The sequence below is a fragment of the Chaetomium fimeti genome (genome assembly GCF_033439085.1).
Source record: "Chaetomium fimeti strain CBS 168.71 chromosome Unknown B0H64scaffold_9, whole genome shotgun sequence".
NCBI classification, from domain to species: domain Eukaryota; kingdom Fungi; phylum Ascomycota; class Sordariomycetes; order Sordariales; family Chaetomiaceae; genus Chaetomium; species Chaetomium fimeti.
This window is the reverse complement of record NW_026944337.1, coordinates 150,982-169,221: the sequence shown is the minus strand read 5'-3', so window position 1 is coordinate 169,221 and position 18,240 is coordinate 150,982. Positions and strand designations below refer to the sequence as shown.

General features: G+C 57.6%; 7 protein-coding genes across 7 annotated transcripts; 1 reads left to right on the top strand and 6 right to left on the bottom strand.

Moving 5' to 3' along the window:
* Positions 1-51: 51 nt before the first annotated feature.
* B0H64DRAFT_330630 (argininosuccinate lyase C-terminal-domain-containing protein) lies at positions 52-453 on the bottom strand (the record flags this gene model as incomplete). The annotated part of the gene is made up of 1 exon (XM_062800951.1): positions 52-453. A coding segment is annotated over one exon (402 nt), but the record flags the coding sequence as incomplete, so codon positions are not given.
* Positions 378-3,600, bottom strand: B0H64DRAFT_469141 (Alpha/Beta hydrolase protein). Its single transcript, XM_062807786.1, has 3 exons — positions 1,758-3,600; positions 754-820; positions 378-676 (listed from the first exon to the last, which is right to left on the bottom strand). Exons 1-3 carry the CDS (start codon positions 3,198-3,200, stop codon positions 615-617), a joined length of 1,572 nt encoding a protein of 523 aa, XP_062654963.1. The 5' UTR covers positions 3,201-3,600; the 3' UTR covers positions 378-614.
* A 2,063-nt stretch (positions 3,601-5,663) lies between these two features.
* B0H64DRAFT_409054 (NifU-like N terminal domain-containing protein) lies at positions 5,664-7,516 on the bottom strand. The gene is made up of 6 exons (XM_062804689.1): positions 7,399-7,516; positions 6,935-7,322; positions 6,776-6,855; positions 6,620-6,714; positions 6,311-6,401; positions 5,664-6,256 (listed from the first exon to the last, which is right to left on the bottom strand). Exons 2-6 carry the CDS (start codon positions 7,074-7,076, stop codon positions 6,107-6,109), a joined length of 558 nt encoding a protein of 185 aa, XP_062654962.1. The 5' UTR covers positions 7,077-7,322; positions 7,399-7,516; the 3' UTR covers positions 5,664-6,106.
* Positions 7,517-7,777: 261 nt separating this feature from the next.
* B0H64DRAFT_246030 (uncharacterized protein) lies at positions 7,778-10,479 on the top strand. The gene is made up of 4 exons (XM_062799906.1): positions 7,778-7,913; positions 7,966-8,033; positions 8,086-10,193; positions 10,243-10,479. Exons 1-4 carry the CDS (start codon positions 7,886-7,888, stop codon positions 10,379-10,381), a joined length of 2,343 nt encoding a protein of 780 aa, XP_062654961.1. The 5' UTR covers positions 7,778-7,885; the 3' UTR covers positions 10,382-10,479.
* Positions 10,463-11,848, bottom strand: B0H64DRAFT_246026 (DNA-binding protein). The gene is made up of 4 exons (XM_062799905.1): positions 11,617-11,848; positions 11,526-11,551; positions 11,235-11,448; positions 10,463-11,127 (listed from the first exon to the last, which is right to left on the bottom strand). Exons 1-4 carry the CDS (start codon positions 11,698-11,700, stop codon positions 10,729-10,731), a joined length of 723 nt encoding a protein of 240 aa, XP_062654960.1. The 5' UTR covers positions 11,701-11,848; the 3' UTR covers positions 10,463-10,728.
* A 515-nt stretch (positions 11,849-12,363) lies between these two features.
* B0H64DRAFT_246023 (uncharacterized protein) lies at positions 12,364-14,268 on the bottom strand. The gene is made up of 2 exons (XM_062799904.1): positions 13,328-14,268; positions 12,364-13,257 (listed from the first exon to the last, which is right to left on the bottom strand). Exons 1-2 carry the CDS (start codon positions 14,064-14,066, stop codon positions 12,551-12,553), a joined length of 1,446 nt encoding a protein of 481 aa, XP_062654959.1. The 5' UTR covers positions 14,067-14,268; the 3' UTR covers positions 12,364-12,550.
* Positions 14,269-16,355: 2,087 nt separating this feature from the next.
* Positions 16,356-17,843, bottom strand: B0H64DRAFT_330461 (ankyrin repeat-containing domain protein; the record flags this gene model as incomplete). The annotated part of the gene is made up of 3 exons (XM_062800942.1): positions 16,356-16,467; positions 16,579-16,958; positions 17,163-17,843. Coding segments are annotated over 3 exons (1,173 nt in total), but the record flags the coding sequence as incomplete, so codon positions are not given.
* Positions 17,844-18,240: the final 397 nt, after the last annotated feature.

Genomic DNA, 18,240 nt, shown 5'->3' with positions numbered 1-18,240 from the left:
TCCTTCGCCCATTCGCAGCCCCATTTCATGCATGTCATCTGTCATCCAAGGTCACTCCTTGTTTTGGTTCCCAGCGCACACACGACTTGGACCCACTGCGGGCCAAGTGAAGCAGACAAGATGCCTAATTCTTCCCCACGAAAGCCTCAATCGCCGCAATTTGCGCCAGCACCGAGCTGCTGCTGGTGCCGCGAAACGTAGACCCCTGAAGTCAAATACCTGCGCGACGTCGTCCTCGAACAACGGCGAGATCTCCTTGAGATCCCCGAGCGGCAGCGCCGGGATGGACACGCCGGCCTTCTCAGCCTTGCGCACGATGGCGCCGGCGATGTGGTGCGTCTGGCGGAAGGGCACGCCCCTGCGGACGAGGTAGTCGGCGATGTCAGTGGCCAGCATGTCGTCCGTCAGGGCGGCCTTCATCTTGTCGCCGTGGATCTTGAGCATGGCCAGCACTGATTTCCTCGTCCGACTTGGCGTCAATGACGAACTTGCCCTCCTCCCACTCCTTCTCCACCTGCTGCAGCCGCCCTACAATCTGCTGTAGCTCATCGTCCGTGAGGATGTCGAGCTTGCGCATGGCTTGGCCCAGGTAATAGAACCGTGGAGATCGCCTTCTAGAACACCTTGTCGAACGAGAGTGACTCGTTGAACTGGAACATCAGATCGTCGATCGCGCCTGGACCATTGCGAAGTGGGGTGGTCAGCTAAAATATCCTGCACGCGGGGTCGCCCTCGGAATTGGAATATCCATACTGGTAAAGCGGCCGCCCCAGAGGAGCGTGGGTGCATCTGTGGGAGCCATGGCTGCGATGGTGTTATGCTATCTGTGCTGTGTTGTGGGTGAGTCGTTTGTCGGTGCAAGATCGGAGCTCTGTTGCGGCCCGTTGCCCAATTCCAATTCCGGTAACTAGTGTGCGATTCATCTCAACCAAAAATTGGGATCCGCCCAAAGATCGCGCCCACCACGTGATGGTTAAATAGCGCGTCTCCTACCAGCTCCCCGGCTAACAGCGGCTGCGGACTCTACATTTTCTTCCTTTGGTGATACTAATTTCTCTTTCATATCTCTGGGTCTGAGCCTCTTATTACCACCAAGTGTTCCGAGCGTCAAGTCTGGGCACGAGTTGGGAATCAATGAGAAACACTGTGTTAGTAGCAAGGAATTCAATATCTGGCACAGTGCCATACATCGCGGGAGAACCCAGGCACTACTTAAAGATCGAAATTTACAATTGGTAAAGTAAAGGGTGGACCGGTGGTTATAAGAGTCCAAAAGGAACAGTGCCGAGTCGTCCAAACCCCATTTGTAGGAATGTAAATCAGCCAAATGATGCCCATGTGCTTCCCCATAATGGCGGGGGTGGAAAAAGCCCACACGGTGTGCAATTGCGTAAGTGTAAGTGCCCAATCCGGAACTGTGGACTCATCAACACCATGTCATGGGGGGGAAATCACAACAAAAAAGTGTTCAGTTAAGGTAGTGTCTAGTATTGATTGTCCAGTAGGTACCTGAATGATTATAATGGTCGTCTTTAGCCACTATGCGCTGTTAATTTCTTTCCGCTTCTCGGTCCTGCCGAGCCATGCTCGAGTAGTAGAAAAGCATATACGCAGTAACTAGGGGGAAGTCAACAAACACCAAAAAGGGGCTCTCCAGGCTTGGCGTCCCCCCGAATGCTGAACCTGACTTCCTAGTCCATGCGCGTTCACAATTATGTGCGTTTTGTGTATTCTCTGCTAAAAAGCAGATCACATACCTCGCGACTTCTTTTCTTGATATCGGCATGGGCCCAGTGGGACGGTGCATAGATCTGTTCGCAGTTCCTCACGCCGTTTGCCGCATCCCGAGACAGATCAAAGTCGACGAACAAGTCCTCGGGATACATTAACGCTCGTAGGGGTACTGTGTTTCTTCTCAGCGCTACTGTGTCGTAGAGCGCCGGCCAGGACTTGCACTGCGCAAGTATCTCGGACGGTTCAATGAACGCAGGTTGCATCGCCGGTCCGGCTTCCCGCAACATGAACCTGTGGATCATCTCCCCCGAGAAGTAGAGCGCTGTGGATGGGTCGGGTGTGTTAGAGGAGGGGCGCTCGAACTTGAAATCGCTGTCGAGCCACGCAAAATGCCCACCCGTTTGCTGCTTCCCGATATACTGCGCCGCCCACTTGGACGCCACGCCAGGGCCACAACAATAAATCGCCTCGTGCAGGGCGGCATAGAGCGGCCTCTCCGGCAGTTTGAATCCCCCGACGTCCGGGTCATCGGTCCTTCCATGATCAACCATGTTGGGGTCGAGAAGCGACCTCACCCGCGCGTGGACTTCCGCAAACCCTTCCTCGCCGCGCCCAAAATGCCGCCCCATGGTCAGAAATCCCCGCGGGGTTAGTCTCTGCCCGTCATCGGCGATGAGGCCTTGTCCGCGATTTGCCGCCGCGAGAGAGTGTAAAACCTCCCGCACCCGTCCCACGTCCTGGGGATACTTCGCATAGTACCTCTCATTCGCGCGGACCAGCCGCTTATACAGCGCCTTGTACACCTCGTCAGGCGTCTTCCCGATCGCCGGCATCCCACCAGTCAGCCACACCCCGGCCAGACTGCCCGGCAAAAAAGACAAGTAAGTCATGGCGATCCACCCGCCAAAAGACTGCCCCACCAGCGCGAACTTGACATTCTTCTGGCAGACTTTGCCCAGGCGGAGCCGTACCGCCTCGAGATCCGCCACGATGGAGTCCTGTCGGTAGAGCATCAGTTGACGCGCCGCATCCTTCGGCCTGAGCCCCTCCAACTTGGACGCCGTGATGGGATCGCTGCCCCCGGTGCCGCGGTAGTCGAGGTAGAGCACGGGGGTCTCCATCTTGTCGAGGAGGGTGCTTGTCAGCTCGGGGTATGCGAAAGCTGGGTTGCCGGAACCCGGCCCGCCGCAGAGGTAGACGGCGACGGGCGCTGTGCCGCTCGGGCAGAGGGGGGATGTGAGGGAACTTAGGACACCGGCTAGGTCGGGAGTATACCCGGTGGTACCAGATCCGCCGTGTCCGTAGACGAGGTCCGCCTGAAGCCGTATCGTTTCCTGGCATTTCGGGTCGTTGTGTGCCAGGGGTACCCGGAAGTCGAGGTGTATGGCACGGAAGCCCCCGGTACCGGTCTTTTGGGTGGAACCCGTCAAGCCGGCGGACTCGATGCCGCCCCAGTTGATAGACATGTTTAGCGCTTGGTGTATGTTGTTAAGACTATTTGAGTGGTGTAGAATAAAGGGATATGCTACCACCGTAGTAATCAAGGTAGAAGTGTTTTATAGGGATACGGGAGCATCATTCCGCTTGGTGAAATAGGTCTTATGAATACAATACATCGGTCAAAGCACGAGTACATCGAAGAACAACAGCAAAGTGAAGCCGTGAAGGCACGCCGAGTGACGGCGTCACGGTCACCCAAACAACCCATTGTTACTTCCTCTATCCTTTGTTCGAGTTATAGATGGAAAGTGCCACAGGGATCCGGCTGACTCAAGTTGCCACTACAAACCTGTCTATCCTGATATCTGGGCTACAAAGACCGGCGAACCAACACTGGATAACTTTGTTCGGTGATGTCACCGCAGCTGTTTCTTTGGCCAAGTGTCAGGTTCAATTCCTTCCACCTCTTTCAAATTTCCTGACAAGTCTGGACCTTGGCCCAGAGCCTTCCGTGTGAGTTGGATGTTGGCACGGCGTTGCCGGCGGAACGGATCACCAATAGCGGAGATTACCAGATCTTGACCACCTCGGCTGACCATACGAAACCCAGACATGGACACACGACATTGCTTCCCCAGCTGAATCGCCACAACGCCTCACAAAAAGTCCCATGACCACCGCCCTCGAGACCATGACCGACCACAGCTTACAATAAGCTAGATGGCTTCTAGACCGAGCTCAAAATACTAGGTACAAATGTAAAAGTTGGACACAAAGTGGGATATGAGGACAATACGGAATGCGTACCGAGCCTAGCACCACCTTGTAACTCCGGTTAATACTATTAGACTGTGCACGATTAAGATAGTATACGAATAGGTACTCAACTCTCAACCAAGTATCATTCATTAGACCCCCACGCAATACCGGTGCGGGAAAGGTGTACACAATGCGCCCAACGAAACACAAGATCATGCGGTCTTGGTAGGGAAGTCGTATGATTGTAGTAGTGCTCAGGTTTACGGTATGTCACGCAAGGCGAACTCCAAACCGATATCGAGTTATGGTTGGAGAAGCAGGTCGGTCGTGGCTCCGGGCTCTCTGACCGGTCAAGTAACACATTGCTTACTTAGTACGGAGGCTGCTTGCTTAAGCCTATCATACAACGCTGCTGGTTTCCTCAGACAAGCCCCGCCAGGCAACTGGTCCCCAGGACGCCAAAAGCAATCAAAGCCCAGCTCCATCGAAACCCTTCTCTCCGATCTGCGCGCGAACCACCGGTGCAAACATCCGGTAGGAACGTGAAAGTGAAACCGAAGGGGGAGAGACGAAGCCGTCTACTCGCTCTCCTTCTGCAGAACAAGCAGCAGGCGCTACCAAACCAGTCAGGACACCGCCACAGGAGAAAGGTCGGGTCCCGGGAACGAGGGTGCGGGTGGAATGCGGTGAAACAGGCCCAAGTCCGGAGAAAAACCTCTGTTGTCCTCGTGCCGGCAGCCAAGCTCAAAACACACCGCTGGCAACTCATCGCCCCCCCTCCCAGCAACATCATAACTGGAACTGACCCTCCTCATCCTCCAACTCCTCGCTCTCGGCACAGAGCCCGCACCCCTACAACTCACTTTTGGCTGCTCCCAGATGCAGAGGCTTCGCAGCCGAGGGACAAGTTGTGTCTTGCCAAATCCCAAATGCTCGCCCGCCACCCAGGTAACGTGCTGGAGCCACTGATCCCATTCAGGGTGTTCAATCTCGAGGCCACTGCCCGGTAGCATCCTACCTCCTAGTTAAGTAACATTGTGTTCTCCATCCGGTGAGCTCCAGATTTACAAAAGTTCCAATAAAGGAATAGTACCTACCTATACATTACTACCACATCGGGGTTCTCTTATCTTTGCCCAGTTAATTCTAAATCGGTTGTCCCGTAACCCCGGAAATTTCGACGTTGTCTAACCGTCTCCCGTCATATGGTTTCTTTACCACTCCTGCGTCGAGTACCTCGATGCCGGGCAGTGGTAGATCCGCAAGCTCAGCACCATACCTAAGGCAACCTCCCCTACTGGAAACGAGACCGAGTCCTTGACAATGTTGCATAATGATATATTTCCTTCAATCTGCAGAGTTTTGGTAGTCTTTGGATTCTGAGGAGACCCCGAACACACCTCTTGCCCAGCCTCTTCGTCACCGCTTGGAGGGATGACGATGCGCCGGCTTCGGTACCGGATTCGGTGATAGCAGTATCCTAATTTGCTAAAGATCTGTCATCCCAAATGTTGGTGAGGAACTTCTGAGTTAACGCTTGCCTGAAAGAAAATGGAATGTGATCTTTAGCGTGTCGGCAACGGCCGCTCTACAGGCGGGTCACAACCGAGTGTATTATTTCCTTTTCTTAAGGATTCGGCGGTTGCCTCTTAAGAGGCAGGTATAGAAAGCTTGGTGCTTGACTAGAATGAGGAGGCAGGCACGAAAGCCCACGAGGCTGCCATCCGACACGGTGCAATGACCAGAGCGCTACTTGTGCCACACAATGGCAGACTTCCTAAGAGGTACTTGCAAGCTCACGGCTCGAGGTTTATATCCAGTATTTCAACCAAGTGTAGCATACACTGGGGAATGTTATGTTCCAATCTGGGTTTCTCAAAACGCCATGGTATCATACATACACTGTCAATTCCACCCGCGAGGCAAAAGAAGCGGAGAGACCGCGCATTGTAGACACCCATTGCACGCCCCCTAAACCACGAGCCCACTAAACTCCACCACGGTACCTGAATGCCGGCCATCGCTGGAGCCTGATTCAAGAGAAAGGAAACCTCGCGGGCGCTAACAAGCTGCAATCAGCGCGAAGAAAGCCATTTTCAGTATTTCGCCCCCTTGTTTTTTTTGCTTTAGGGTTTTCTTGTCTTTTTGTGCAACATCTTAGATTTGTATCGGCTTACGCCGCCGTCGCCGTCTCGAGCTTAGCGGCCGTCCCTGCGAGGTTGGTGGTCTTCACGGCGGGGTTCTTCGTGTAGTAGTTGTTGATGGCCGACTTGATCGCATCCTCGGCAAGCATACTGCAGTGGAGCTTGACTGGCGGCAGGCACTGGAAAACTGTTAACGATGTGACATAAACGGTGTCAGCGCGATGTCAACGTACAAGCTCCTTGGCAATCTCTGTGTTTTTAACCTTGGCGGCTTGGTCGAGCGTCATGCCACGGACCAGCTCTGTTAGGTAGCTCGACGAGGCGCTGGAGAAAAGTCAGCAACGATTCGGCTAGTTATGGCCTGAAACATGGAATGGAGGGCTGGGCTTGGGAGGACCGGGTAGAGGTCCCTTTCGCTTGGTGTTGCGCTGACACCCGCCATGGGGAAAGAACCATAGAAAAGCCACCATGGAGTCCATGTGCAGCCCGGTGAGCGAGCGCAGCTTGGACTCGGATTAGATCGCAAGAAAAAAGGTTCTTACATCGCAGAGCCGCACCCGAAGGTCTTGAACCGCACGTCGCTGATGACCTGTGTATCGGGGTCGACCTTGATATGAAGCCGCATCACATCGCCACACTGTCGGTATCGCTAGGTTAATGCTTATTCGGTAAATCTGCAGGTTTGGGGTGTCACATACGGCCGGAGCGCCGACCAACCCCTCGCCGACCGAGGTATCGGACTTGTCTAATGTTCCAACGTTGCGCGGGCGGGAGTAGTCTGCCACGGTGAGCGTTAGCGGGGTTTTAACCATCGGGGGGCTGCGCGGCAATTGAAAGGGCGCGAGTGGGGGACGTACGATCGAGGACCTTCTCGTGGTACTGCCGCCTTGGTGGTTGAGCGACCAAGGGCGCAATCTGTCGGGAGACTGGGGCGGCGATAGGGCGCACCGAGGTTGCCAGAGCTCGGCGGGACACTGCGCGGACGGTTCTCGAAAACATTTTGAGTGCTGTGGAATCTGTCGTGTCGTTCGAAACGCAGGCTGTCGGTGTCGCGATGTCGAAATCCGGTTTGGATGTCGATATCAAGTCTTGAGTGCTGGCGTTGTTTGCTGGATTGAGGAAGATGTGAACAAGCCAAAAAGTTCCTGGGGATGCGGGACTTGACCCCGGGCCATGACGCTCGAAGGGGCGATTTCCGGCTGGGGTTGGCCCGAGCTGGCTAACAAAGGCGGGTCCCAATCACGGCTTTATCTCGTTGAGTCAGTTAGCAAGGGCGGAGCCATCCAGCATCCGAGCGGGCTCGGCGAATGGGGCGTCATACATATGCCGACGTCGGCAAATCCGGACCATCCGCGGAGATAAGATTGATTGATAACGGACACCGAGCTGGAGGATGGGAAGAGGTTTGTCACGGAAATGCCTGGGCGCTTCGTGCAACGCCGCCTTGGGCCGAAAAGCGGCCTTTTAGCATTCCACGATCCCGTTGAGGGGAGGCATTTTAACGACACAGTACAAAGACATATCAAAGGATGAATTCGGCACAGTGCCTTCTGGGCAGCCCAGCCGTTTGGGATCCACCCAATACCCTTGATCTTTCCCTTTCTGCTTTCGTAATCCTTGCTTGTTGCCGCAGCTGCATCATCGCGGGGCTGCTGTTGCCTGTCATTGCCCCGCGTCTCAGCTGTTGCCAGCTCGTGCCCACCGCGACCACCAGGCAGGGACAGTTCAAGCTTTATGCAATATCGGCCTCTCGCTTCGCACCAACTTGACTTTCAGTATCCCGTGTCAACAGTGCCTGAATATTCAACATGGCTTGCCCACATATTGGAGCAGCCAGTAGGTCACCTTACTTCTATTTATTGAATCGCGTGCGCTGACATGTCGCTAGACCTATCTAAGCCGACACCAGTTGATTCGGTGTACCGCGAGGACTGCACCCAGTGTTTCGATTCCATTGTGCGTACCGCGACTATTTGACGTCTCTTTTAGTGTTAGCTAACACGCCTAGGATGACCCCGCCGGCCTGGATGTCTGCCTCAAGTGCTTCAACGGCGGTTGCGCCGGCGACCGCCACCACGCGAAGCTGCACAGCAGTATCAGGGATCATCCGCTAGTCCTCAACATCCGCCGAACCCGCAAACATGTTGTCAGGGACGAGCCCCCAACGAAAATGTCGAAGCTCGCTATCGCCGCCGAGACCGAAGCCGACCGCTACGACACGGCGCTGACCGTCAGGTGCCGCGAGTGCGGGATCGATGACATCGACAAGAGCGACCCCACGATTGCCGCAACGGTGGAGGCTATCATGAAAGCAAACACATTCTCCAGGAAAGAGGAGGTCAAGGCGTGGGAGCAGGAGCTGACGAGCTGTGAGCATATTTTGATGCTCCAGCAGGACCCTCCGCGGCAGATCGAGTCGCAGGATCTGGGGCACTGCTCCAAGTGCGACTTGAAGGAGAACCTCTGGCTGTGCTTGCAGTGTGGTAACCTCGGATGTGGGCGGGCCCAGTTTGGCGGCGTGGGCGGCAACTCGCATGCCCTTGCGCATTCCCAGGAATCCGCCCACGGTGTTGCTGTGAAGCTAGGGTCGATCACGCCCGAGGGGACCGCGGATGTGTACTGCTATACCTGCGACGACGAGCGGGTCGACGAGGACCTCGGCGCGCACCTGGAAAACTGGGGCATCATCCTAGCGGAGCGGCAGAAAACCGAAAAGAGCTTGACCGAGATGCAGATCGAGCAGAATCTGCGGTGGGAGTTTTCGATGACGACCGACGATGGCAAGGAGCTAACGCCGCTTTTTGGCCCGGGCCTTACGGGCCTCAAGAACCTCGGGAACAGCTGCTACCTCGCTAGCATTCTCCAGTGTCTGTTCGACCTGCCGTCCTTCCAGCGACGGTATGGGGGCGACTATGACTTGCCCCCGGACTCGTCGGACCCCGCTCAGGATCTGGAGACCCAGCTACGGAAGATCGCGGACGGTTTGCTGTCCAGCCGCTACTCCAGGCCGGATTCGGACGTGACTGTTTCGGAACACTCGCCCGAAGTCCCGCATCAGAAGGGCCTCCAGCCTTCCATGTTCAAGCACCTTATGGGCCGCGGTCACGAAGAGTTCTCGACGATGCGCCAGCAAGACGCGTTTGAGCTCCTGCAACACCTCATAAAACTCATTACCAGGTCCCAACACCCTCCCGGAATCAGTGACCCCACTGGGGCCATGCGTTTTGTGATGGAGCAGCGGCTGCAATGCCTGGGGTGTAAGAAGGTGCGCTACAGCAGCACGGAGCAGGACAGCATCTTCATCGACGTGCCGCTCGAGAAACTACCAGCTGAGGAAGGCCAGGAACCCAAATACAAGCCCGTCAACCTGAAGGAATGCCTCGACAACTTGACTGCGCCGGAGATGGTTGAGCTGACCTGCTCGTCGTGCGGCAGCAAGGACGGCTTCACCAAGCGCCAGTTGTTCAAGACGTTCCCCGAGGTCTTGGTTGTGAACGCGCGGAAGATGGCCGTGGTGAACTGGGTGCCCGTCAAGGTCGATGTTCCCGTTTTGGTCGGGGATGAGCCCTTCCCTCTGGATTCGTATCTCTCCAAGGGCCTGCTACCCGACGAGGAGGCCCTACCGGAGGAGGCGGCCGCGAGCAACGTGCCGGCGTTCGTGCCAAACCCGGAGGCATACGCCATGCTCGAGGCGATGGGCTTCCCCAAGGTCCGGTGCGAGAAGGCGCTCCATGCCACCGGCAACAGCGATGCGAACGCGGCGATGGAGTGGCTGTTTGCGCACATGGACGACCCGGATATCGACGCGCCGCTCGACCTTGGCGGCGGCAGTGCCGCGTTCACGGCCGACCCCGAACAACTTGCGATGCTGGAGTCGATGGGCCTCGGCGGCCCGCGCGCAACCAAGGCGCTCAAGGAGACCAACGGGGACGTTGAGCGGGCGATTGAGTGGTTGTTTAGCCACCCCGATGACCAGGGCGAGGTCGAAGAGGCTGCCGGTGCCGATGTCGCGGAGAGCGCGAATAAGGGTGGCCCCGCGGTAGGCAGCAGTGCGCTGCCGGCCAACTTCCAGCTCCAGTCGATTGTGTGCCACAAGGGGACGAGTATCCATACTGGGTAAGTTGATTGTTGGATTCCTTGAGGGGGACTTGGGCTGACTTTCTAGGCACTACGTTGCGTTCATCCGCAAGGAGCTTCGCGACGGGAGGTCATGGGTGCTCTTCAACGACGAGAAGGTGGTCAAGGTGGTGGACGTGGAGGAGATGAAGAAGTTTGCTTATGTGTACTTCTTCCGACGGGTGTAGACACGGAATGGATTGTGCTGGGGAGTGGCAACCAGTGCAATGGCCGTCCCATGCTAGGGAGTTAACCCATAGAGGATGGAGAAGAGCGCGTCAAGCACGGTACATGTAGATTCGATGCCCCCAAAAAAACATCATTGCGTGGTCCAGTATCATGATTCCCACCTTGCATCCCAGATTCACCGTCCCATATATCCATCTATCCACCGCAGTAGCAGTATCCTTCCAACTCCCAAACTCCGCCCAAGCCCACCGCACAACGCATTATCATACAACCCCCCGCCCCCCTTCTCCCTTTTATCCACCCTTCCTTCACCCCCCCCTTCTCTACCACCCCCAACCAACCCACCTCAATCCGCCAGCCGATAACTAACCAACGTATCCACCCGATGACTCTGCGTGCTGAACCCGCGCAGCTGCACGCGCTCCCCGTTGGCGATCTCCTTGGCGTCGCTGTCGCCCCACTCGACGGGCACCTCGGACGACGCGTCCGCGTACACCAGCACGTTGAAGGTGCAGTCGCCGCCCTGGAGCTGCGGGAGGAAGGTGACGGACGCGGTGATCTGGCGGAAGATGGCGGCGATCTCGGATTGGATCTCGGCTTCGGTCTTTTCTTTTGCTTCTGGTTGTTCGGTGGTGGTGGGGGTGTTTTCTGAGGGGGGGTTGTTGTTTTCTTGGTCGGTGGGTTTGGGGGCGGTGGGTTTTTTGGATTTGGAGGACTTGGATTTGGGTTTGGCGAATATTTGGACCTGGTTGGGGGTGAGGGCAGAATGGGTTAGCGTTGGTGCCGTGGTGTGTGGTGTGTTGGCGTGATGGGTGGGAAACCAAGGTGGTGGGAGGGAGGGGAGGGACCTACATCAAACTGCCACCGTTCGACGTGCTCGCCCGTGTCCTTGTCGGTGATTACAATGACCAGCTTGGAGATCTTGCCGCCCACCATCCACTTGTCCAGCTGCGACATGATCTTCTTGATGTAGGCGCGCACCTGGTCGTCGGACGACACCAGCATGTTGAGCCCATACTTCTTGACGGCGGTGAAGTCTTCAGCGGGGTAGACGCCGCGTTGGAAGCTGCGGGCAATGGTCAGCTTTGTGTATGCGGAAGTGGTCGGTCGTCAGTCCGGGCGCGGGGATTGGGATGGCCGTACAGGATCGTGTGGATCGAGTATTGGAACTGTTGCAAAGGAGGGAGCGGTTAGTAATGAAGTGGTTGATGGGCAGATTGGCCGTCGCACTCACAAACTCGGCCACAAGCTTGGCGCTGCCCTTGAGTGACAGCTTGTGCACCTTGGATTTGTCCTTTTCGGGGGCTGCGGATGCCATGGTCGTCGATGCCTGAGTGTAGGGAGGTATTGTCGATTCGAGGATTCGAGGATTCAAGGCGCCGGCGTGTGGATTCCAGGTGCAGGAACAGGAATCGGACGGTTGCAGCTCTCCCCCACTTTGTTTACTTTCCGGCCATTGGTTGAACGTTGTCAGGGGCTGCGGATGGGAAGTGGGGTGGTTTGGCCAGACTCGCAGACTCGAGCCAGAACAGACTGGCACGTGATGTCGCGCGTCTCGGCTACAAGGCCGTGTTCCTGTTCATCAGTTCAAGAACCAGAACCTGTAAGTCAACTATGGATAGTCGTGGCTTGCAGCATTCCGAGACAGAAGCTTTATTTTGAACCATCTCCTTCAAAGTTCCATTCGCCGGTTATTTCTGTTGGATTCTGTCGGCTTTTGACACGATCGAGTTGCTCAGAATCCATGCCACTAGCAAGGTCAGTTCACAACAATGGCATTGTTTTTTCAGAGTGAAAACGGAATTATCTCGAGTCTCCCCAGACATTATTGCCGTTTCATTAATTCATTAACATTGTCTTTTTGCTTCGCTTCAAGTAACAGCAAACTGAAACATGAGATCTCTCAAGAGTACCCCTGATCAGAAATGGCGAGTCCCCCAAAATGCTATGCAGCCGGAGCTATGAGCAGGTCTGTTGTATGTATACACGAGTGCGTGCGGTGTCGGGTGGGCGGACTGTTTCTCGCCCCCGGAGCAATGAAGTTGTACAATTATGGGTATCATAAGTGGTTGTGGTGTGGTTGGTACCTAGTCGGGAATGGAAGCCGATGTGGGTGGAGTTTCGGAATCTCGCTGACGATTCTGCAGTTGCGTGTTATAGGACGGCCTCTAGTAGCCGCCAGACCTGCGATTGTTGCGCGGCGGTTGGTTAATTCTCACGACCGTCTCTCCCGACTCTTGGAAGTCGAGGTATTGCGGCCCGTCGGGGCGTTGGATGGCCGGTGGTGTCCCGGGCGGCATGGGCCACGCTATTTGTCCTGGGGATAGCGCCGCACTTATCCCGCTCCCTGTGCTGGTGCTGCTCATGCTACCTCGGGTGACATGAGCGTTGGTGGAGGCGATGACTCGAGGGTCTGGCGGAGCCTGGACGGGGCGGGAGGTGCGGACCGTCCCCGGGGAGAGCATGCTTGCCGGTGACACCGGGGAGATGGGTGACGGGGTGAAGCCGGTGGTGGCGACGGAGTCGTATGTGAAGGTTGACACGCGGTTGCTGTCTCCTCCGACCGCGGCCGCTGGACCGGAGAGGGGATGTAGGTGGCCCGTCTGACGCATAGGGGGTTGGGATCGTGAGCCGTTCCGGCCGCGGTTGCGGGCAACCGACGCGGCCGCTGCTCCTCCGCCCGTTGCCGCCGCCGTAGGCCCTGGGCTTATCAGGGTCCTTCCCATACTATCTCCGCCGGGCGTGTCAACCCGATCTGAACCGCCCGATGCCCCGCCGAGCTTGCGGAACGGTGCCAGCATGCGTTGTACTGCAGGCGACCTCCTGAATTTGTAAAGAAGAAGGGCTAGAAGCGCGAGCAGAAGAAGTAAACCCACTTCCACCTGTTAGCCGTACGAACCATCGAAGACTCTGACACATGCACTGCAGTGTGGAATGCAACTTACCAATTACACCGGCGATTGCCCCCGCTGGCAGACCACCACCAGATGTGTCGCCGCTGTCAGTCTCTGTTGTCCCACCATGGCTCCCACCTGCAATCCCCCCAGTGCCCGCTGCACTGGTCGGCAAGGGAGCTGTGGTCGATGCCACCTCAGACGGTGTTGGCGGGTTTCTGGTACTCGATCCGGGATCACCATTTCCCGAGCCGCCGGTACCGTTGGATCCCCCGTCCTCGTTCCCGTCTCCCGTGCCGGTCTCCGAATCATCGCCCTGGGATGGCGGCCCGTTCCCGTTGTCGTCGTCGTTTCCGGGTTTATTTCCGTTCCTACCGCCGGGCTGCACGATGACGGGAGCCACGGGCGCCGTTTGGCCGCTCGTCTGCTCGGTATCGGTCGGCGGAGGCATTGGTGGCGGAACCCAAGGCTGGGAAGTCGGAGAGGGAACAGGTTGAGAACGACTCGGTGGTTTTGGAGATTGTGTGGCAGCCGGCGGCACAGCAGGGGCCCGCGTTGCGACTGGGGGCGTGTCCTGCGGCACAGTGACCCTTGGCGAGGTGGTAGTCGGGGCGCTGATCGGCGCTTTGGTTGTCGAACTTGGGGTGTTCCCGCCGTCGCCTGGATTCGCTGGGCCAGTGGGTGTCGCGCAAGCCGGGGGCCAGAAATTGCACCACCACGGCTTGGTGTTCCTGTTGCCCCTCCCTCGCCATTGCCGCTTTTCGGATGACGGATCTTCAGCGATCGGCATTGTCCTGGGGTGTTTTTTTTTTGTATCCACCGTAAAGTGAGGTACTTAATACCAAGGTTGCTTGCTGCTTTCAACACCCTGAAATCATACAAGTACTCGGCTTGCTTCCGCGTCCGGTCCAGTACATGAGATAATATGCCATGTGTTGGCGGGGGGAGAGAGCGAATAATGTGTGTGCAGAGGGGCGCAAGAAGAGGGATTTCCCCAGAGGCTGCGGCGAAGGGGGCATGAAGGTGCTTAAGCAGCAGTGAGCGCACTGAAGGTGGACTTCATTGAGGAGGGCCTCGCCCGAGCAGGGTATCATTCGACTGCTGGGCTGGGCTGAGAAGAGCCAAAGCCGCTTGGCTGCATGCCCGGTTAGCTGGGTTCATTGGCCTTTCTCGCTGCATGGTGCCTGACGCTTGCCCCAACACGGCATTGCACAGACAGTGGCTCGCAGATTTGGTGACCAAAACGGATCGAGGTCATGCAGCCTGTTGTCGGCTTCTTGGGCGTTGCCTGAAGGCTGAGTTGGGGTCTATCTGTGATTAGATGGCCATAAACAACAAAACGCAGCCTGTTTTGGTGTTTTGGTGTTTTGGTGTTTTGGTGGAGTGCGGACCAAAGCTCACGATTAGCGGGCGGAAGCGAGACCGAGTGCATCGCATCATCCCAGACCCATGGACACCCACAGCCCCATGATGCATCATCAAACATGCAGTTGAAGTGGGCATCGGCTGGTGCCGCTCTGGCCACGCCACACGGCCAGTCGAGACCACTGGCAGGCCAAAAGGAGTGACTTCCGATGCTTGGGTCACAATTGGGGGCCATCCCTTTAACACCTAGTTACCTAGGAAGGAACCTCGACGAGGAAGATTGATGGTGAGGTGAACTGCCCACCTGCCGTGGAGCACGCGGCGAACCGAAGGGGATTTTGTAGGTGACCCCAGGGTCCATGCGCTTCGCTTAACGTCTGTTCAGTGGGGTGGATCGGATGCCGGGCCTTGCACGTGGAAACCTTCAGGGCCGTTGCAAGCCACTCAAGCCACGGTGGATGTCTTTGAGAGCTCGCGTGTTTCAGCCCTGGCAAACATTACACTAATTAGTGAGGTCGTTTGGATCTCGGGCTAACGAGTCTGACCTCGGTGTCCAATATACTATGTACAGTTTTCTTGCATTCAACTTTACCCTGCAGTGCGGTGTATCTTGGGGAAGGTACGGTAGGTGGCCCAGGTTGTCTCACCCCTGTGATTTCTCGCGTCCCAACATGGAGACTGTCAGTCGATTCAGGGGTCTTCAACCATACAAACATCAGGAATTACCATGGCTTTTTTCTTTCCTCCCTTTTCTTGCTCCCCTTTTTTGCTTTTTTTTTCTTTTCTCTTAAACGAAAAAAAAATACAATGCCAGTCCGCGCATGTCATTGAGCTTGGCTCGACCGAGGATGTGTCCTCGATGTGGATATCAAGGTAGGTAGGTACCTACCTTAGGTCCGCGTCTGTCCTCAACGTGAAAGTGATACCACGGTGCAACTAGAAGCATGTTTTATCATGATCTTGGATTCGGTCCGCAAGCGCTACATCGGCTATGTCGACTACTTTGGCCACCCCGACCAGCCGGACCACCACGACCGCCACGACCGCCACGACCACGTCCCCCGCGGTTGTTTCCGCCCCTGACCGACGGCGTACCGCCAAGTCCGGTCCGGCCTTGTGATGCATTGCTAGTCGCCGCCCCCCGTGTGCCTCGTCCAGTTGACCCTCTTCCCGGCCTCACCAAAACCACGCCGGCCGCTCTCCCTATACCCCTCGAAAACCCAGACCCCGACTGACGGGCCCCGTTGCCTCGGCCCCTGTTAGGCATCGCAGCATCCTCCGCCCGCTGCTCTCCCGTCTGCCCCTCCACCTCCGACTCTGACGCGGGAAACCCATCCACACCCGCGACCGCATCATGCGAACGATCCCCAACCCTCGTCTGCACTAGTTCCCCCCCAATCCTTTCCGCCTTCGGCCCCGTATCCCACCGTTTCCTCGCCACCCACCCAGGCCACCTGTCCACAAACCGCCCGCGCACCCCGCCCTGCGGATGCGTCCTGCCCATCTCCACCGGCGTACTCCCACTTGCACTCCTCCCCCCACCCCCATTATTACCACCACCACCACCACCCCGATGTCGAAAATGCACATCCGCCCCCCGCACCCTCAAGTCCATATCCGCCCCCCCAACCCTCAACACCTCTAGCGTGGCCAGCACGTCCCACGTGCGCGCGCCCCGCGTGCCCGTGTGGCCCAGCAGCTCGTGCAGCGGCGCCCGCCCGGTGGCGGGGTCGATGGCGTTGGGGTCCGCGCCGCGCTGTAGGAGGGCGTGCACCACGGGGAAGAGGGCTAGGCGGGAGGCGGCGTGGAGGGCTGTTGTCGTGCCGCTGCCGGTGGTAGGGGGGGTGGGAGTGGTGGTGCCGCTGGCATTAGGATTAGGGGGGTGAGAGCTACCGTTGGGAGGAGGGGGGGTGGTGGTGGTGCTGGCGGGGTTGGACTTCCCGTCGTGGGGAGGGATGGCGGTGATGACGAGGATGGGCGGGTTGGGGGGCGCGCAGGGGTCGTTCAGCAAGGCCAGGGCTGCGTCGAGTCGGTCCTTCACCAGCGCCCTGTACAGCGCCGTGTAGCCGCCTGCGTCGGGTGCGTGGAACCCCGCGGGGTGCTTGGCCAGAAGGGGCGGGATGGCCTCGGCGAAGCCTGCTGCCGCGGCGAGGTGGAGCGGTGTCTCCCAGCCGTAGTGGCACGCGGTGAAGCGCCAGCAGAGGCGGCTGCACGTGTGGAGGCGCGCCGCGGGGGGCGTGCGGGTGTCTGGGGCGGCACCGAAGTCGAGGAGTGCCGCGACCGTTTGGCCGACTCTGTGCTGCCAGAGGCAGTCGGCCTCGGAAGGGATGGTGCCGGGGAAGAAGGGGCGGCCCAGGATCTCTGTGTGGTCGAGCGCATAGTAGGAGGTGATGGACCCGAGCAGCTTGCTGGCGGCGGCCAGGGGCGACAGCGAAGGGCCGTACCGAGCCATAAGGACCTCCGGGTACGTCGGGTACATGCCGGGAATGAGGACGGTGAGTCGTCCTTGGCGCCATCGGACCCGGTCGTTCAGGAGGGACACGAGCAGCGTTACTAATCCCGGCATCTCTCGCCGCTGGAGTGCGGCGTGGAGTGCTGGCTCTCCCTGGCCGTCCGCCATGCCATTCGCGGAGGCGCCACGGGCTAGGAGGAACCGCACCGTCCGCGGCATGGCATGATGGATAGCGGCCCGCAGCGCCGAGTCCGCCGCCGCCATCCAGGACCGGCCCCCGTGGCACCCGGCCAGGGTGAGCGAGAGTTGTTTTATGCCCGGCGGCTGTTGGAGGGCGACCAGATCGATATCGCACCCGGTCCTGACGAGATGCCGCACGACCCGGGGAGCGTCGGCAGCGAGGGCGAAGTCCAGAAAGGTGGTCTGCCCGGGGGCGGGGGCGAGGAAACCGGCGGGGTCAACGACCCTGCGGTAGTTGGTCCTCAGCTGGTCGAGTATCCTCGTTGAGTCGATCCTCGCCGCGTGAACGAAGACCTCGCTGATGCGAGCCACAAGGTCCACCTTGGTCTTGGCTCCTTTGACGTGGTGGGGGATGAGTTCCCCAGCCAAGAGGTAGTGGAAGCCGCGAGACGCGCGAGTAAGACCGCTGAAAGTGTCCAAGTCGAGGTTGGCGGCGATCATCACCCACAGTTCGGCCGGCAACCGGGCGGCCGGTCCGTTCCAACCGAAAGAGTTCGTATCGGCAGCCATCGTTCACAATTTTGATCGTGATGGTTGTGGGCTAATGGAACACATTGGTGGTGACTGGAAGAGAAAATGGAATGGAGAATGGACTGAGCGGGCGTAACGAGCTGGGGGGTTATACTCTGGACCTTCAATGCTCTCAGACGGCCGTCAATGTCTGATTTGTGTCGTGTTTACATCTGATCTATGAGCCTTTGACCTATGGACTGACGTCAACAACGATGTACATGAAGCGGCGGGTGCGCCAAACAAATATACCTACACAGTACACAGTAGTGGGTAGTCACATGGCCGGGATGGATGACGGAGATAATTGAACAAAATGCCACGATGATGCCGCTCTATGATAAACAATACCGTCCTTACATGGGTGATATCTCCTAGCAAAATTCACCGGCAAACT

What these genes read in the sequence shown, in the direction of transcription:
- B0H64DRAFT_246023 (XM_062799904.1), bottom strand. Translation starts at nt 14,066, where the DNA reads ATGCCGATCGCTGAAGATCCGTCATCCGAAAAGCGGCAATGGCGAGGG. An exon ending in GGCAATCGCCGGTGTAATTG is followed by an intron (nt 13,258 to 13,327) that starts GTAAGTTGCATT and finishes AACAGGTGGAAG; the next exon opens with TGGGTTTACTTCTTCTGCTC.
- B0H64DRAFT_246030 (XM_062799906.1), top strand. Translation starts at nt 7,886, where the DNA reads ATGGCTTGCCCACATATTGGAGCAGCCA. An exon ending in CCCACATATTGGAGCAGCCA is followed by an intron (nt 7,914 to 7,965) that starts GTAGGTCACCTT and finishes ACATGTCGCTAG; the next exon opens with ACCTATCTAAGCCGACACCA. An exon ending in CCCAGTGTTTCGATTCCATT is followed by an intron (nt 8,034 to 8,085) that starts GTGCGTACCGCG and finishes TAACACGCCTAG; the next exon opens with GATGACCCCGCCGGCCTGGA.
- B0H64DRAFT_469141 (XM_062807786.1), bottom strand. Translation starts at nt 3,200, where the DNA reads ATGTCTATCAACTGGGGCGGCATCGAGTCCGCCGGCTTGACGGGTTCC. An exon ending in TCAAGAAAAGAAGTCGCGAG is followed by an intron (nt 821 to 1,757) that starts GTATGTGATCTG and finishes CAGCACAGATAG; the next exon opens with CATAACACCATCGCAGCCAT. An exon ending in CTGGGGCGGCCGCTTTACCA is followed by an intron (nt 677 to 753) that starts GTATGGATATTC and finishes GCAATGGTCCAG; the next exon opens with GCGCGATCGACGATCTGATG.
- B0H64DRAFT_246026 (XM_062799905.1), bottom strand. Translation starts at nt 11,700, where the DNA reads ATGGCATCCGCAGCCCCCGAAAAGGACAAATCCAAGGTGCACAAGCTG. An exon ending in CCAAGCTTGTGGCCGAGTTT is followed by an intron (nt 11,552 to 11,616) that starts GTGAGTGCGACG and finishes CCTTTGCAACAG; the next exon opens with TTCCAATACTCGATCCACAC. An exon ending in TCGAACGGTGGCAGTTTGAT is followed by an intron (nt 11,128 to 11,234) that starts GTAGGTCCCTCC and finishes ACCCCCAACCAG; the next exon opens with GTCCAAATATTCGCCAAACC.
- B0H64DRAFT_409054 (XM_062804689.1), bottom strand. Translation starts at nt 7,076, where the DNA reads ATGTTTTCGAGAACCGTCCGCGCAGTGTCCCGCCGAGCTCTGGCAACC. An exon ending in CCACGAGAAGGTCCTCGATC is followed by an intron (nt 6,856 to 6,934) that starts GTACGTCCCCCA and finishes TCACCGTGGCAG; the next exon opens with ACTACTCCCGCCCGCGCAAC. An exon ending in TTCGGGTGCGGCTCTGCGAT is followed by an intron (nt 6,402 to 6,619) that starts GTAAGAACCTTT and finishes ACTTTTCTCCAG; the next exon opens with CGCCTCGTCGAGCTACCTAA.